The sequence below is a fragment of the Gopherus evgoodei genome, chromosome 11, assembly GCF_007399415.2.
Source record: "Gopherus evgoodei ecotype Sinaloan lineage chromosome 11, rGopEvg1_v1.p, whole genome shotgun sequence".
Classification (NCBI taxonomy): Eukaryota; Metazoa; Chordata; order Testudines; family Testudinidae; genus Gopherus; species Gopherus evgoodei.
In genome coordinates, this window is record NC_044332.1 from 8242739 (window position 1) to 8262203 (window position 19465).

Below are 19465 nucleotides of genomic sequence, written 5' to 3' on the forward strand. Positions count from 1 at the left end.
TCAGCCTAAACCTGGAAAGTTACTGGAACACATTATTAAGCAATCAATTCGTATGTCCTGGAGGATAATGGGATTATCAGGAATTGCCAGAATGGATTTGTCAAAAACAAATCATGTCAAACCAATCTAATTTCCTTGGATTATGGACCCAGTGGACAGAGGGAAGCAGTAGCTGTGATACATCTTGATTTTACTGAGGCTTTTTGACACAATCCCACATGACATTCTCACCAGCAAACTAGGGAAATGTGATGTAGATGAAATTACTATCAAGTGGATACACAACTGGTTGAAAGACTGCACTCAATGGGTAGTTATGAAGGGTTCGCTGTCAAACTGGGAGGGTGTATTTATTGGGGTCCCACAGGGATCAGTTCTGGGTCTGGTACTATTCAATATTTTTATTAATGACTTGGATAATAGGAGTGGTGTATATGCTTATAAAATCTGCAGCTTACACCAAGATGGGAGGCACTGCACGCACTTTGGAGGACAGGACTAGACTTCTGAATGACCGTAACAAAGTGGAGAACTGGCCTGAAATCAACAAAATGAAATTCAGTAAAAACTGGTGGAAAGCACTTCACTTAAGAAGGAAAAATCAAATGCACAACTACAAAATGGGAACTACCTGGCTAGGCGGTCATACTCCTGAAAAGAATCTGGTAGTTATAGTGGATCACAAATTGAATACGACTCAGTAATGTGATACAGATGAGAAAAAGGCTAATACAATTATGGGGAGTATTAACAGGAGTATCATATGTAAGACACAAGAGGTAATTGTGCTGTTCTACTCAGCAGTGATGAGGCCTCAGGTGGAATGTGTGTCCCCAATTCTTGGTGCCACATTACAGAAAGATGTGGAGAAATAGGGGAAAGTCCAGAAAAGAGCAACAAAAATGATAAAAGGCTTGGAGGAAATTTTAAAAAAGGCATGGCTGGCCTTCAGAAAATATGAGGACAGGGATCAATTGTTTCATCCATGTTCACTGAAGGTAGTACAAGAAATAATGGGCTTAAATCTGCAGCAAGGAAGATTTAGGTTAGATATTATGGAAAACTTTCTAACTATAAAGGTAATTAAAGCATTGGAGGGTCTTAAAAACAGGTTGAGTAACACCCGTCAGGGATGGTCGAGGTTTACTTGGCCCTGCCCCCGCACAGGGGGTGGGATTTGATGACTTCTGAAGGTCCCTTCCAGCCCTGCAGTTCTATGATTTTAACTGTTCTCTGCAGGCCTACATTTTTGTTTTCACTCCTAGCTAATTGATCTAACAAGCAATTTATTTTCTTTTTATTTCTGTCAGACAAAAGTATAAACCAATAAGGTGGGTGAGAGGGCTCCTGCCTATGAAGCATTCTCCGTTGCAAAATCTGGGCTTTGATGCTTTAAAAAAAGAAAAGAACACAAAGAAAAATGTCTTAATGGAAAATGTATATAGCTCTGAACCTCTTACCATTCGGCAATACTTTTGTGCGCTCTGATCACAGAGGTCTCAATATCAATGGGATGATACCTCATTCCTCTCAGCTCCAGTGTTTCATCCAAGGAGCCTACCACATACAGGGCATCATGCCTCTCTGGAAATGGTGAAGACATTCAGGTTATCAATAAATGTGAAAAACAGAAAGTCTTAAATTCACATGCATGTACATTAATCATCCGGCCTAACATTTTCATGGCCCATTTCCTAGGAGGAAAAGCGGCATGTAACAGATAGTTCTCCCAAATGGCAGAGCATCCTGTGTTTAGGAGCCAGCTCACTGCTCCTCTTAGTGACTCAAGATGAGATCTGCTGAACTGTATAGAGTTACCCATTGATAAAGCGTGACCTGGCAGACCAGGTTGGATCAGGGCCGGCTGACCAGGTCAGGTCAATGTATTAAGGTCACTTAACTTGTGTGTTAGTATAGATCGAAGTGTTAAATGTATGTGTATCCAGATGTTTAACCTTCATAAAAACTAGTGGAATGTTACTTGTATTGTTTTTACTTATCTGTTCCTGTCAGAATGTAATAGCAAACATTTACACGGTAAATACCCTTGTAACTAAAATTACCCATCAAAGAAATCTTGTGAAATGCTAATGAAGGACTTTAATACAAAATACTAATGTCAAAGCAAGTGGCCATCATGTGTACAGTCGGAGGTAAAAAGGACAGTTACCTGTTCCGTAACTGGCATTCTTTGAGATGTGTTGCTCATGTGTATTCCACAGTAGGTTCCTCAGTGGGATCTAAACTTGGTGTTATCCCGTCTCACGGGGCCCCGGTACGAACCCCTGGCCACATGCTCATGGTCTCACCTTTCATGGAAGGTAGCCTTCCTCATGGCTATCACATCAGCCCGGTGGGTCTCGGAGCTCAGGGCCCTGACCTGCAACCCCCACACACGGTCTTTCACAAGGACAAGGTGCATCTCCACCCACATCCTGTATTCTTCCCTGAGGTGGTCTCCGCCTTTCACGTGGGCCAGGACATCTTCCTGCCTGTCCTCTGCCCCAAACCTCATGCTTCTAATGAGGAACGCCACCTCCAAACGCTCCATATGCGCAGGGCACTTGCTTTTTATCTGGATCGGACTAAGCCGTCCCGCAGGTCTTCACAACTCTGTTGCTTCAGCCGAGCGCATGAAGGGTCAACTGATCTCCACCCAGAGGCTTTACGGTGGATTACATCGTGCAGCGACACATGCTATGACCTAGCAGGGGTTTCCTTACCACCTATCGTGAGGGTGCACTTGACAAGGGCTCAGGCCTCATCAGCAGCCTTTGTGGCCCATGTTCCTATCCACGACACCTGTAGAGCCGCTACCTGGTCCTCAGTACACACGTTCATGTCACACTATGCAATTGTCTCGCCGGCCAGGGATGACGCTGGTTTTGGTAGGGCTGTGCTTCAGCCAGGGAATCTGTGAACTCCTAGTCACCTCCATCAGACACAGCTTGCAATCACCTACTGTGGAATACACGAGCAAGCACTCGAAGAAGAAAAGACAGTTACCCGTTCTGTAACTGGTGTTCTTCGAGATGTGTTGCTCATGACCAATCCACATCCCGCCCTCCTTCCTCACTGTCGGAGTTGGTCCGGCAAGACGGAACTGCGGGTGGGGGGAGCACATGGCTCCCTTTATAGCGCACTATAGAGGTGCCACTCCAGGGGTCGCAGCGGGGCTGCCCCACTATGGGTACTGCTACGGGAAAACCTCCAGCCCCGGTGCACATGGTGAGCGCACACACCTACTGTGGAATACACATGAGCAAGCACTCTAAGAAGTTTAAGTGCATTTCTCACCCATCTTCAACAAAGGAAAAACCCACGCGGGTGGTGACATTGTCAGCTTGCTGACAAAGAAAGATCCTCAATCTCTGGACTATCTTGGACAGGGAAGTGCACCAGATGCAGAGTGAGTTATTTCGGGTACCCTGAAATAAGTTTTGGGAGAGCCTGGGAGTTTATGACATCTCTGCCACCATTTGGAGTTACAAACTGTGACTCACCTGTTCATATATTTTACCTGCTTTAATCTTTCAATAACTCTCATTTCCTTTTCCTAGCTAATAAACCTTCAGTTAGTTTACTACAGAATTGGCTGCAAGCGTTGTCTTTGGTGTAAGGTCTGGAATACCAATTGATCTGGGGTGAATGACTGGTCTCCTAGGACTGGGAGAAACCTGCTGTGGTGCAATTTTTGTCTGGGTGGCAAGATAGACTGGTTAGCTAAGGGGACGGTCTGTGACTCCATAGTAAGACTGGTAAAGTGATCCAGGAGTTCACATTTGTTATTGGCTTGGTGACATCTAATGATAGAACATACCACCAGTTTAGGATGTCTGCCCTTGTTTACAGACAGTCTGCCCTGAGACAGCCCTCACGGTTGTGAGCCACTCCAGACAGCACGACAACAGGTACCAGATGCTGAATGAGACTTAGATTCACACTATTTTCTAAATTGGACCAGCTACAGTGGGGTTAGTGTAGCGGGCTTTCACCGCTGGAGAACAGGGAAAATGTTCCTTCTTGTGCACGCTCCAGAAGCACCAGGTAATTTGGTATAAGTAGAAATCTCAGGATGAGGACTGGAACGTGAGTTATCCACAGGTGAAGAATGCGGTGCCTGGCAGGGCTGACTGGAGTAGCACGTGATACCCATCGGATATGCCAGTGCTATTAGTCTCTCAATTTCAATTCCAAAATAAAAAGGAAGACGGTCACGTTGTTAAAATAGTACGTTGGACAGAGGCATTACCTATTTTGCCTGATTATTCAGAATCATTACATTCAATGAACATGTGCACATCAAGGGAATTCCTCCCTGAATTCCTGGGAAACTGAGTATTTCTTATTTCTCACTTAAGTCAATCAGCATCTTGCAGGATAGGGGCCTTAATTTTCTACAGACTCTTGAAATTTCTCTGACTTTCTCTCCCCTGTGCTGATTAGCTGTTTGCTTCACTCTCCTCCTCCCTCTTCATCAGTCTCTCCACCTCAGCTTCACTCCACATTTGCGGCTTCACTCCCATGGGTGGTGGGTGAACCATGGGCTTGGGAAGGCTAGTCCCCGCCCCAGCCTGCCCCTTTGGCCTGAGGCCCCACCCGTCCCACCCTCCTTCCCCCGCTGAAGATCAGAGGGCCCTGGGCTACCCAAGCACCTCCAGTCCTGGACGGCTTGCGACCACCCCAATCCTGGAGTACTGGGTGGTGCATGGAAACCCCTCCGTCCCGAAGCGCCAGGCAGGCGGCCCCACCACCGGGGGCCCCCTAGCGCTGCGCAGCCCCAGCCACCCCAAGTCCTGGCTGCAGGTCAGCCACCCTGGCTTCAGCAGGCTTCCCAGAAGAGGAGCAGCCTGCCTGGGCTGGAGCCAACTAGTGGCATGCGAGCAAGAGGGGACCTTGGGGCAGAACATGGGTAGAGCCATGCAGGGCTGTGTGGGGAGGCAGAGCCTCCCCTGCCCATGCTACGCGCGCCCATTTTTACTCCACATTTGCTCCTTCTCCCCTGTGTTGTCCCACTCATCCAGTCCCTTCCCTTTTCTTTTCACTTAGCTGATCCCCTCCTAAGTAAACCCACTGGGGGGAGGGGGAGGAGGGAACCCTGTGGAACTAACATGACCTTTGCTGCCATCACATTGTTCTCTCTTCTGGTGTGTTCTACCCCTTCCCTCACCCTATGTCTGTCCTGTCTAGTTAGCCAACATTGTTGCATTATTTCCTTCCACTTGTCCATCGGTCTGTATCCATCTTACACTCCAAGTGTAAGCTTCCCGGGGCAGGGGCTGTCTTCTTGCACTCACACAGCACCTAGCATAATAGAGCCTGGTCCATGCTCCTAGGTGCTACCGTAATACAGATAAATAATACAGACTTGCTCTTTGCTTGCCCAGCTACATAAGGTCTTACCAACAAATGCCCCTGTATATTAGATGACACTACCAAGACTTGTTTTCCTATCTCACCTCCACTGGCATCAGTAAGTTCTGTTCTGCGCAGGAAGCCCAGGTACCCAGTCCGTGCCCATACCGTCTGTGTGTCTCCAAAACTCAGCCGAGCGCTAAAGTGGTCAGCGTGCAGTGCCTCTTCTCCGTAGACTGTGTAATAACCAGTAGCATTGTGTGGACTACTCACCCAAATCTAGGACATAAAATGTAACATTAGGGACCTATGGAATTCTATACAGACACAGTTATTTTGCCATAATTAGACAGAAGAATTGCCTGATGCAATTAAAATCTGTCATACTGATAATCTTGGTGCCCAAGAACTGCCAAGAATGATCTTTAAAGAGAATAAACTTCCAGTAAACATAAAATTAAAAGTAGTAGAAATACAGCATCTTCAGTGCATGCAACTAAAAATACATTTCAGAGGCCTGTAGAGCTCACTTAAATGGATCTCTTTCAGTTTGGTGCTTGGGAAAGAATCTCTTAACAGGCTTCTGCCATCAAAAAGGCCTGTCACTTTAAGTGAGCTCCACTGTATGTAATATCACACAAAACTTTGTTTGTTTGTAAAATAGGGATTTGTATAAAATCAGGAAATACCTCCCTCTATTAAAACAATCCTCTGCACTGATGGGGGCAGGCAATGCTAAAGAAATGGTGGGACATTTATTTTACCACCCTGGCTGCTAATTAGATATGGGTTAGTAAGCAAGGATTACCTCAGAGTTCAGAATGGAGGATGAGACAGGGCATGCGGAAATCAGCTTAGGCATGTCGATATTTTACTTGGTTGTGTTACAAAGTTTCAGCTATCCTGGTTTACTCATCTCTTTGGACTGACAAAGTGATATTTCTATCCCACTATCAATCAGGCAAACGTTTATTTTTAAAATAAATATTAAGTCACTACAAGAATAGTGACTACATGGGCATCAAACTTTTACCTCTCCCAAATGTGAATCTCCGAGAGGTCCCTTGGTTTCAGTGTGAGCTATAATAACCTTTACGCCAGGCAGAATCTGCAACAGGAAACAAATATTGCAACATTAAAGTCGTGCATTTTTTAAACTCACCTCTCTCGGTGAACTCAATAGTTCAATACTTTGACTAGAGATTAATTCTAGGCTCTCTCACTCCCCTTGTTCTCTATAAAGCGTGATTGTAAGGGTGTGCAAGGTTTCTTTAACCCTAGATAAGTAGATGAGCGTCTGTGCTGTGCCTCTAACATTCTTGGGGCAGAGGCTAGGTGGTTGTAAGCCAGCACTCTAGTATCCTGATTCTGGGCTGCTCGAGGAGCCGATGCAGTCCTGGGCTGGGAGGCTAAGTAAAGGCAGGATCTCCAGAATGGTATTGAGGGTAAAGGGGCTGGGGTGAGAATCTCACATGGTGGCTTCAAATTAAAAATCCATTCACTATATGATTCAATCCCCATTCCATGCTTTTAACATTAAAACCATGGAACTGATTTATTTAAACTTGGTTTGTTTATTAGATCTCATGGAATGCACAAATCAAGCAAAGTGTGAACAAAAGCAATTCAGTGATTTGGACTGTTTGGTCATATTATTGATCAGGACATACACAAACAACATTTCTAATGCATAGTTAATCCATTACACTGAAAAGGACAACTGGGTAGATCATACCCACCCACATGGTCAAACCAACAGTCCTTTCCAGATTAGAGGATTTACTGAGGTGAGGAAACCAATTATTATTTTGCCACATGCAGAAAACAACAGATGAGCCAATTATACTTCAACTTCCAGAAAAAAAATTACCTCAGGACTGAGATTAAGCACTGAATATTTTAGCCCAAAACCATGTTTGCTGGAACATGTAAGAGGGGAAAAAAAAGAGGAAGCGTTTACAATGGAAGTTGGCACATAAGTGTAGCTATACTGTGCCCAAGTTAAGCTCCTGAAGCTTGCCTTTAAACTTGGCTAAAACAACAATTTATTTTTATTTCCGGGGGCTCTATTTCTTTGGCATGAAATTCACCTCTCAACTTAGAAAAACAAATTTAACTCCCCAGGCAATTTCTGAGAAAGCTATATCCAAGCAAAGACGCTGAACACTCAGAAAAAAACAGTTCATGAGGCAGCTTTACAACAAAAGCCATCCACTCACCTTTCCAGACTCCATCAACGGCAAGCTGTGGGGAGAACCCCGCTCCACCAAACGTACCCTGGAAAGGTAAATGGAAAATGCTTTTGCTCAGTAAAGATTTATTTGTGGTCTCACAGTGACACTTTAAAAATGGGCAAGTGGGTTTACATTTATTCTCTACTAATAATTTTGTTTTCCTTTTCTTGACCTACATTGTCTGCTGATGCCTATGCTCAATTGCTGCCCATGACGGTGCTCGCTGATTGGGAGCTGGCAGTTAGTGAACCCCAGCCATCTTTGGGAACTCAGGGGTGACCACAATACCTCTCTATTATCCTGGCCTTCTAGCCCCAAAATACCAAAAACTCATTTCAAAAGCAATGCTAGAAATTCACAGCAATTGCATTCGCAACTGTTTCAGCTAGATTCCAAAGTGCCAAGGGCACCAAATGCCAAACTACAAGGTCTCTCTTCCAGTCATATCCCATTAACGTCATTTTGCTCAGATGAAGACACTGGCACCTACTGACTACAACCATTCCAGCCTCACCTCACTAAACAAAGAAGCAGCTCTCAGCTTCCTGTAGGGGTGGTGGGCTCCACAGATCTTGCCAGCTGAAAACTTCATCTACAGTTGAAACATCATCTTGGCTGAAACTCTCATGACCAAATTCAGGGATGATATAAATGATAGTGCAAATTAAATGTCAAGAAGAATTTAGCAAGCAAACTGGCAAACCAGGACGGAAGTAAATGCCATTGTAGCACTGACTTGGTCTTCAGTAAATGTGCATATATGTGCCAAGAGGCCAACAGCGGGGTGTAGCAGGAAAAACGACAGAAGGGCATGAAGAAAACAGCCCCTCGTCTGCTCCCCATATACACTATTTTATACTGCACCATCCCCAACTCCAGGGGCCAAATTCAATCCTGAGGCAAACAGGCACCACTCCCATTGCCTGAAATAAGACTCCTCTCTTTATCCCAGGGGCTGAATTTAGTCTTAACAGACTGACAACTCTTTGCAAGTCTATATCCGGCTCTATGATAGTATGACAGTGTGTGCCCTAGAAATGAACTAGACAAGGGGAGATTAAGTTATTGCAATTTAAATTGCTTTGCTCAAATGCTGAGGTGGTCAAAGTCAGGACTGCAAACACTGTTACATAATATTTTGACTGATCTAAACACTAAGATCTGTTTTAGTGCACGGAAATTAGAGCTGATGCAAGAGGGCAGAACAAGTGGTGGGAAAGGGAGGTTGGGACACTTCCAGGGTGGAGGGGCTGTGGGCAGAGAGATCAGGAGCTGACAAGCACCTTTCAGCATAAAGCACAATGCAGTGAGGATGAACAGACTTGTCTGCAGCGCTTCAGGGGTTAGTGCTGTGTATTATCACCTGTACCTGTCGTGTCGAAGCGCTCTCATGTCTACGTAGACTGTTGTTGGATCTGGTCCTGCAGTCCCCTAAGAACAAAAGGTGGGGGGAGGGGGAGGGGAGAGATGACAATTTTAACAAACCAAAAAATCTTGTTTGTTTTTCAAATCACTCCAAATATATTCCTCTATGTCTTCCACTGACACACAGTGTTGTCTCTGGTATGCTCTGAGTACAGTAAAGAGCTCTTCCAATGACCAATTCCCATCATGCAGCTTTGGTTTTTCATATAAATTGGCAAGTAAATAGAGAAGTAGCTCATATATGCATGGAAACTTTTGAAGGCACCAAATTTTATTTTGGTACTAATACACTCTTCTAAAACAGGATCATGTACTATGCTTCAAGTATATAAGACGACTCTGCGCAGGCATAACCCTGTTCCCTATACTCAATTTCTATATCCAATGATATGATCCTAGAAAGAACAAAACTCTTTGGTAATCAATATGTACAATCAGTCAGGCTATAACATCTTTTTGTAGCTACTGAAAGTTTACAGTGTGCTCGGGGAGAGAGGTTATTCTTTGCTGGAGTTACGAAGTGTCACCTTGTGAGCAATTCTGATAAGTGGTTTCTAGACCTAGAAGCAAACCTGAGTCTCAGTGGATGAACCACACAAGGCACCATTTAATTCCAATAGTGTTTAAACTTGGAGCAGTTCATAAGTTTATGCTCCAATAAACTGAAAATTAGACAACTCCTCAGCTGTTTCCTTCCCCCACGTCCCACATAGGGCAACACAGCACGGTGTTAGGGGTCTGTCTACACTTCAGCTGGGAGGTGAGATTCCCAGTCTGGGTAGACACACTCATGCTAGCTCTGCTGTGGATGTGGTAGCACAGCTGGCGGGCTTGGACTCAGGCAGCCAGCCCAAGCCACTGCCCATGTCACAATGTCCACACTGCTATTTTGGGTATGCTAGCTCAAGCAGAGCTGGCATGAGTCTGTCTACCCGGGCTGGGAATCATACCCACCCTAGTATGGACCAGGATCCATAAAAAAGCACTAGTTTGTAATATGCTCAAGATTACAGGGCTGGAACGGTAACCAGCGGTTTCCTTAGAATAACATGCCTTAGTGCTTTGTAACAATGTTGATAAAAAAACGTGGGTGTTGTTTTCTGTAACGACAGTGCTGCTTTTTAGCTGGGTTAAGAATGTGAGCTCCAGCTCTGGGAATGAACCACTAAACCGTTCCTGTAAAAACCTGGGCTCAATACAGTGACCTCTGCTTGCTTAACAGGAATTCTTCTATTTCAGCTAGAAGTGGCCTCTGCGAGCAAATACAATTTCTTTAAAATGAAAAACTCATTTGACTAGTTTCAAGTGAACTCCCTTAAGCGGGCACTTTCACAGCGTATGCACGGAGAAGGGAGGACTTTAGGACGTTACAAGCACACACATGCATCACTATACCTGTTCAGCCAGCCTGCCCAGCCTGTTTGGCTGACAAGAGGGACCACAAACAGAAGTGACAGAGGCCAGCAAAGTGTGAGAAACAGAGAAAAGAAAAATACAAACAAAGAGGCACAGGAGACATGAGATACACATAATAGAACGGGAACAAAAAGTTATAGTATCTTAGAACAAAAAAAAAAGGAATTTCCATTTCAGATTTTTTGAAAGGACTGACATGGATTTTCTTTAAACCATTAATTGGGAAACATGCACTGAACCTGCATGCTTACTGCTATACCCCCTCCCCCATTTAAAAGTACTTATTTAATGTTATTTATGGCTCCAAAGGGGACTTTTAAATCAGTCTGTTAAGATAGGAAGATGTTCTGTATTATTTCCATACTAAACCGTACCAAACATAATTGGCCTAGACAGCACTGATATGCACTTTCATAGAACATTGCAGAATGATAAATTTTTGGGTTGTGGGGTTTTCGGGGGGAAAGGAGAGGAACAACTTAAAATCTTTTCAATACAAGTGGACAGCGGTCAGCAGTCAGCAAGTGCATGTTGGGTGAACTTTTCACTGTCCGTACCGCTCAATTCTTGAGTTTTCTTAAAGTAGTTTAGAAATAGGAACTGTTTACATTTGTGGAGTAGCACAGGAGCTTAGGGGTTAGTCCATTGCCATAAAATAGACACTTCCATAGAAAAAAACATGGACTCAGACACAATCTTTAGTCTCCCTCTACTTGCGACTTCAGCAAGCAGATCTCTTCATAAAGGCTCTCTAGAGGATGGCTCTGTGAGGGCATGGATTTCCAGAGGTCATTCTCTCCTTATTTTGCTTGCTAATATCTGATGTGCCTTTATTTTTAGCTGTAAGGGAAACTCTCAACAGGCCCAAATTAATCTTTCCCATTCTTACTTTGTCATTACAGTTGTTGCCCAGGACTTCAAAAAAAAAAAGATGCCTAAAGTTGGGCTCCTAAATCCTTTGTGAGGCACTTAAAAAACCCTTCTACCCAATCACATTTCTATGTGCTCCACTCTTGATTTTATGTATATCTCGAGTCTTACTCTGGGATTTTCAAACAGACAGAACACATGTTTGTGTCTGTGTGTGGGTAGCTTATCTATTTACTCTCTGATGTAATGAGTTCATTAAATTACTTTATGTACACCTATTTTACCTTTGTATTTAGGTCTTTTAATTAATCTTCCTTCATCTGTGCAAAAAAAAGACTGTGTAGCTCTTTTAAAGTGCAGTTATACCTGGCACAGCATATTCAAAAGCAGTGGTTCTCAAACTTTTGTACTGGTGACCCCTTTCACATAGGAAGCCTCTAAGTGCGACCTCCGGTCTTATAAATTAAAAACGCTTTTTTAGAAATTTAATACCTTTATAAATGCTAGAGGCAAAGCAGGGTTTGGGGTAGAGGCTAACAGCTCGTGACCCCCCATGTAACAACCTCATGACCCCGAGGGGTCCCGACCCCCAGTTTGAGAACCTCTGTTGAAAAGGTTTGAGGTTCTCAGCTGTAGTTTAAGTGATATCATGCATGGCCCATTCTGAAGCTGAAGTCTGTTAAGAGGAAATACTATCGGCACAAAACACAAGATCTGGAGTCTTGTCAGTTATCTCTGAGGGATTTAACACTACAACTTCAAATGCAGCATGACTACTAGGTGTTCTCCTTATGTGGTACTGCTGCTACTATATCGATAAAACAGTTCTTCTGTGGGTTGTCATCTGTCTAGCGCCTATCCGAGAAATGTGTTAATACAGGATGCAAAGTGTGTAACATGAAGTTGCACTTCTAAATTCATTAGGGTTATAGCATCTATTTGCAAGGATGAATTACAAGAGACTCTGCACATAAGGTCAGAGATACAGCATGGAGAGAAGGAGAAAAGAGGCGTTTGAAAAGCTGTCAGCTACAAAAATCACTAGACTACAAATGTGTGTCATAAACCATTTAAAAAAACCCCTTTCACTTCTGAACGAGTTAAAGAAAAGTATTCTTTTAGGATTAAGATTCATACAACTTTTGCTAAGGATTATCTCTCTCCTCTCATGGGAGCATCTAGAGTGATAACATTCAGAGATGCTCCCAAGGGAAACAGGCCTTCTTTCCTCTAGTGGTAGCAGGCCCCAAAGGAATTAACAGCTTGTAGCTGACATTTTAGGAAGGTGTAGTAACAACCTGTACAGAACCGCAGTCTTTGACTATCTGACATCCAATGTACATTCACTTTCTGATTGCAAAGAATTTACAACTTAAGGCCCTAAACCTGCGAGCAGTTATACATGTGTTTAACATTATGCATGTGAGTAGTCCCACTGACTACATATGTGGGAATTCCCACTGAAAACTTAAGCATGTGCGTATATCTTTGGAGGAAGGGGGCCTAACATCTGACAGATTCATTGAAGCTTGCCTTTATCAAAACAGAGTTAACGTACTCAGTCATCATATAGGGGTATTTACCACTTTACTTGCCTATAGCCCTTCATAGCTACATGATGTTCTGTAATAACACGCACTACCCTTTTTGGTAAGAGGGAGCTCCATCCACATCTATGTGGTTGAACAGAACTAGATTTAAGTCTGGTTCAGTTAGCCAAAAAATGTAGCTGTGACTAACGTACCAAATAACCAAAAGAAGACACCACTCAATGCTATCCTCCCCACTCTCTGAATGCTGGGCTGTGCATTTTAAAAACATAACCATTATGCCTCTGATTACACTTTTTACTGGAAAAAGTCAGTCAGTGTGGCAGTGTTGTTCAAAGACAACAAATACTTTGCCCATAAAAACATTCCATAAGCAAGACGGCATGCATATAAAATTGTAGAGCTTGTCAACATAACAGCTTCTTCAATATGGAATTTCTTATCCGAAGAACTCTCCAATTTGTTCCATAATACATAAGCCAGTATCAAAATGCAAAGTTTCAATCATAATCCCACAGAGCTATAATGATATTGCTTGGAATATTTATGCTGCACAGCCATAGCAACTTACATATTTATCTCAGTACTGTTCATTCACAGCTGACAATGGCACAGTAGACTTTTTTGCATTGGTTAAAAGCTAACTCAGTTGGCCATCCATCACTACAGAACGGCAAGATGTCATATACTCAAAGTCCCCCATTCCAGCCATGCAAAAAACACCTCAAACAAAAAAACAAAATTTCAAAATTTATGTCAGTGATTTAGTAGTAGGAAGGCACGCAGCGAGTGGGGGGCTTAAACCAAATCACCGAAAAAATTCAATAGAAAAAACCTATTCAGGACACAGCTGTATGTGATTTTCTAATCAAGGTCTCTGATATGCATTAGCTGAATGGAAGGATTATAATCCGATCTCACCTGCAAGCAAATAGCTACGTTGACCCTGCAGCCAAATGTGGTGCTCACTGAACGTGCAGAGAGGCCCAGGTCTTTGAATAATTTAGAGAAGGACTGTGTTAGTGCAATCCTTGGTCTCTCCTCTGCCACCACCATACATGTTCGTACACAGGACAGGTTAACTCCCTTCATCTGTTGGAGAGGATGTTTGAAAAAAAGACGGAGAAAACACAATACCTCATAACACAGAAATTGGCAATTTCAGGAGACTCCTACTTTTGCAGTGAGATTAAGGGATAGACTGACTTTAGAAATGCCAGGAAAGATTGGGTCCACTGCAGGAGGGAGCTAGGAAATGTAATACATACTACTAATATATACTTATGCTTAAAAATATAATATCTAATCAATAACCTCTCCCCTTTTTGTTTTTAAAGGTATTACAATGAGACTACCTGGCAAAGGAAAGTCTATTACTGTCAGCCAGGTTAATGGTAATGATTTTTTGGCATAAGCAGCCAGAATGAACGAAGATAGTAACTACAATAGGTCTCCACTTTTGGGTCTTTGCTTCTGCAAGTTTCCAGCATAGGAAAAGTCCCGAACTACAATTCTGAGTAGTAACATCACTGCTTCAGCGGGAGCTCTCCTGCTGCTGAAATTTACCTGAGTTCCTTTTCAATCAAATTATGGGTTCAATACAGAAATCCTCCCCTCAAACACAGAAGGGAAAAAGGGTGCTGTAGATGAACACGGAACTATAGTATAACTACCACCTTTAGAGAACAGGATTGAGAGATAACTTATTTATTTTCCCCTTAAAGTACAAAATAATGGATCTCTTGTTGTATACTAAAAACCACCAGAGAGAGCTTGCCAAGCAAAAAATATGCAACTATAAATGGTTAACCAGTGCATTAAGTGCAAGACGTGTTCTGCTAACAGGTAACCATCAGAAATACAGTGGGTGATTTCTTTGGGACACTGCTCAAACTGATGTGTTGGTGTAACCTGCAACAAAAAATTTGGATTGATTTTCTAGGGCTTGTGTGTCCCACCCAAACTGATGCTTTTGTACATTAAGCCTAAGGATAAGGATTTTTAGGAGTGTGATGATTGACTAAGGTGAAATTCTAACAGCATCTTGGAATTTGGGAGGTATAACACAGCTGTAGGGCTCTATTGCCTGATTTTTCATATGCTAACTCTGTCACCAACTTCCATATTTGAAAATTGAGATCACCTAGCTCAGGTTACTCAAAAAAAGAGGTTTTGTCAGCTGAGCACAAGCACAGTGTTATTCCATGGCACAGGCACCTCAGAGGTGGGAACAGGATGGGAGTCTTTAAAAAACAATAAGCCCTTAGTGAACCAGCTCACTCCAGGTTGCACAAGCTGCCATACTTTCTATATGCTCACTGGATGCTGAAACTGCTGCTCAATGAATCTAAAGGGAAGAGGTCTGTAAACCAGATAAAATATAAAATGTTATTAGTCTGCATGGGATATACACAGAGCTTCACAAAAGTCCATGTTACTTGTGACTGATGGGAAGTTGCAGGATTCAACTAGTAAACTTTTGTTCTTGCCAAGTCCCAAAATTTAGAGCTATGTTCTGGGTACAGTTTATGATGTCCATTCTGGTCTGTGTGTGTCAACAGCTAATGGAAAGCTTAATGGTCCAGAACTTTTGGTGTGGAGAATTCTGACATAGGAAAAGAAGGGACTGACAAGTGAGTGGCAAGATTTTTTATTTGTTGGCTTTCATTTTTCAGAAAGAACGAGTTCACTGAACCTGTTGAGTATTTCCCTCAAAATTTCAAAACTAAAAATACCTTGTTACTTGAGATCAAGCATGGAAACACCAAATCCAAAATGGGATTATTTTTTTCTGAAATTTGTGACCAAGTGACAACTTCTTGCAATTTCAGCTACAGCATTTGCCAAGAAGCAAAGCATAATCAGAGGCTTTCAGAGATTCCGCGAAGGAGCTCATTTTTCAGCTACAACAAACTAAAAACATTTGAGAGAGATACTTGCACGTTAGCATACACAGAAATGTAGTCCACTTACCCGAAGAACATCAGTCTGTGTTCCCAGGCCTTTGGTGCACATCTCCATGACGGAGTAAGAACAGAAGGTGACCCGCACTTTGTACTGACTGACAGCAGACAGCCACAAAGACACATTGCTCTCCAGTTCAAGAGGAGGGACCAAAATAGACTGGTGTCCTGAATACACACTATTCGCCAGCCGAGAGAGAGAGAGAAACACACAGATAACATACACTTCAGCTATGCTGAGCAGGCACCATGCCAAAAGCCGAGAGGCATGGAAAGAACAAGTTAAAATAGACCAATAGCAGAGCTTAGTACCCAGAGCTGCTGTTTAAAACTCAGGCAACCCTCCATAAGAAGCAAGCGTCCAGACATAGCACTGGGGTTTGCAGAGTGACGGCCTGGGTCAGAGCTAAGGGAAATTTGTCCTCTAATATAATGAAGTGATTTTCATTTATACAAGCCAAAGAAAGTGATCCAAAGTGTAAACAGGGATTAAACTTCCAGGAGAGTTTACGCACCTTCATTAAGTCATACCGAAGGGCTAAGGACAAGTGGACTCTCACCTTGGGCACTTTGTCTGCTCCTGGACCCGTCAAATGCAAGATCCCATATTGTCCCTCACCTATTTTCAAAGGGAGCCCCCCACTACCTTCCCAGGCCCCCCACAGAACCTCCAAGTTAAAGCCACCCGAAGAGTCACCCGCAATTGGGTGGTCAGCCTCAGCCTCACTGCTCCGCTGTTGTCCACATCCCACCTCTTCCTCAGCAAGAGATCTGCTCTGGGCTCCATCTCACTAGTCTCCATTGCCGGCATAAACCACCTCCCACACTGCTTTCTGGGCAGAGGGAGAGGAGAGATGTAGCAGCTGGCGGAGACTGTTCTCTCAGAGAAGCCATTGGGAAGTCCATGAAGCAAGAATACAGGGCAGGAGGGGATTCGACCCAGCCTCTCCCTCATGAGTATAAACCACCCACCCCCTAGAGGTCTCCAAGTCTCAGAAACGAGTCTATTCCCAGGTTAAATCCATCAGGGAACTGGCCATTTTCCTCACAGTTAACACCAGTGTAAGAAAAAAACAAACCAGTATGTTAAATTTGCCTTCATTGGACTGTTTTATATATACACACAAGCTACACGAAAAAAATTATGTTATACACAAAATATTTTTCTGATTGTAGGACAAAAGGCAAGAGATAAAGAAATACTTCAAACTTAACTGAAAAAACAAGAAAGGTGGCCAATAAACACTGCCTGCTAAATGTATTTCAGAATGAGACAACAAATAAGGAGTCGACCTTTTGAGGAGGACTTGAACTTATTTTTATGATGTTGAAAAACTAACGAGAGAAGCAATGCCAGTTTAAACATTTCATTAGACAGCATATGTTAAAAAAAACTTGCATTTTGGCAATTAACAAGAAAATTCTCTATTGATAGTTTAATAATGGCAGCACATGATGGATCCAGAATGTAAGACAACAGAGAGGTTGAGGAACTCATCAAGATTTTACGACCAGCCTTATTTGTACCCACCATGCACGTACCACATACATTTAATAAATACCCTCTGATTTTCCCTTGACAGAACAGTCCAAGATCTCTATCTGATGAGATACATGGAGGGTACTAAGAACTGAGGTTATAAAATATGAATACTAGCCTATTACAAAAAGGGTTTTGTTACTACCTACCTACAGAAGATTTTGGTACTACTGTTCCCACAGTAGTTATTATTCCTCATAAATACAACTACCTTTCATATGTGTTAGATACATGTATATTGTTGTTAGAGAATCAGTCTTGCAGAAAATGCACTAAGCAGTTTGTAATGGGTCAACTAGATCTTTGATTGACTGCAGATCCATTCACCTTTCAATGTCAATGAAAATTTTATTGTGTTCTCCCCAGCAGGTGCCCTGGATCTGTCAGCTTCTAATGAACAGGGTCTATGTTCATATCAAAGATTTTAATTTAAATCTGGTTAACAGTTAGCAGATAGGAATGGAAAGCAAGAGAGTTGGAACTAATTCAAACTTTACTTTTTTAATATAGCTTGTTACTATTGAAATGACAGATGTATGTCTATGTGATGTTACATTGGTAAATACGGTCTGAAATCAATTAGTGTAAGGAAACAAAGGAACAACCCTTTCAGTGGTGCACTGAAAAACAGGCTCAGAAGAGTATTGTTGGAGTGTTCCAGCTTCTCCAGCGAGTGACCATTCCATGGATGACTATGTTACCTGCCAGACTTGCCCCTTCAAAAACTTTTGGCTTGTCAGTGGCCAGTACTACAAATAGGTTTGGGTTTTTAAACAGCCGCTCTGTATTCTGTTTCTGGATCAATTCTGTACTCCAAATAGATACAGTAAAAAACTCTACGATGCTGCATTCAGAGAGAACAACTTAGCACTCTGCAGTCAGTAAAGGCAAAGCTTATGTAACATTTGGACAGAAAGCACCTCATATGCAACTCCCCTTCCTTTAAAAAACATACACCAGTAAACAACACAGATTGTCTGATTTTATTTAACTTTATTTTGAAACAATGTTTTTTCCCCCCTTCCTGAAACTGTAAGACGTTCTCAAGATTTGAATTGAATTTATTCTCCTTCCCCCACTATTTTTCCCCCATCTAAAATGCAGGGTGCCTGAATTATTGCAATAGTCTCGATTTTCGATCTTTGTTTAAATAAACCTCTTGTATTGCATTTATGTATTTATTCATTAGCCTTCTAAAAAGTGAACGCATTCCACAGCAGAGGGCTAATCATGCCCAACCAAATACAAAGTAATTAGTTTAACTCAATTAAAATGAATGAGGTAATGAGAGAGGAACAATTGTACAACAGTACTGGATGTGCTGAATTTTAGTGATTTTACTATCTTAGTCAAATACTTCCCCTTGCATTTTAGGGAATGTTAAATTGCTTGCTTCTAATTACATTTTTGTTGTTATTTATTACTGTATAATGCCAATCTGGTGTTGGGTGCTTTATGTACATGTATCGAGTTAGGGCTCCTGCCTCAAAGAGACACTTTTGGAGAGGTTTATTTGATCTAGATCAGCGGTTTTCAACCCACAGGCCACATACTGCACAATAAGCACACAGCTGCAGCCTAGCTGTGTGCTAAAGGTCGCTGGGCCACATGGGGTCTGGGTTCCTGGCTGCCTGGCGCAATGAGGTCAGGGCTGCTGGCCAGCCCTTCAGAGGGTCCAGGGGCTTCCCCACAGGGTCCGGGTTGCTGTTGGGCCAGGCTGCCCTGCCCTGCTGCATGGCCAGGTCCAGGGTCCCTCTCACCTGGCCCCCTGCCCAGGGCCCCACTCCTGGTCCTACTCTGTGGGGGAGTCTCTGGATAGGAGGTGCTGGGCATAGGTGTCTGTGGGGAGAGGCTGGGGCGGGTACTGTGGTTCTCAACCTGCAGCCCAGGTAACACGCTGTGGGCTGCATATGATAAATAGGTTGAGGACCACTGATCTAGATGAAACAATACTGAAATCCTCTCTTTCTTGTACTTGAAATCCAAGTAACCTGTATTTACAAACAATATTTCTTCTCCTGTACAAATCAAATATGTTTGGGTCTCGGAAAGTTGCCAGATCACCAGGTGTAAAAAGTACCATAATCGTGACTGCAAACAGAGCAGGCAGGC

General features: G+C 42.9%; 1 protein-coding gene across 6 annotated transcripts in view; it reads right to left on the reverse strand.

Annotated features, from left to right (window-relative positions):
* DIP2A (disco interacting protein 2 homolog A) overlaps window positions 1-19465 on the reverse strand; it is a 213732-nt gene that overhangs the window by 8741 nt on the left and 185526 nt on the right. For 3 of the 6 annotated variants that reach the window (XM_030579396.1, XM_030579395.1, XM_030579398.1), the window contains 7 exons: window positions 15824-15992; window positions 13772-13942; window positions 8959-9020; window positions 7575-7632; window positions 6389-6463; window positions 5460-5634; window positions 1461-1584 (listed from right to left, as the gene is read on the reverse strand). In XM_030579396.1, coding sequence (XP_030435256.1) covers window positions 1461-1584; window positions 5460-5634; window positions 6389-6463; window positions 7575-7632; window positions 8959-9020; window positions 13772-13942; window positions 15824-15992 — 834 coding nt within the window. Of the gene's footprint in view, window positions 1-1460; window positions 1585-5459; window positions 5635-6388; window positions 6464-7574; window positions 7633-8102; window positions 8211-8958; window positions 9021-13771; window positions 13943-15823; window positions 15993-19465 lie in introns of those variants that run through there. The other 3 variants (XM_030579397.1, XR_004002532.1, XM_030579399.1) reach the window with 3 other exon arrangements.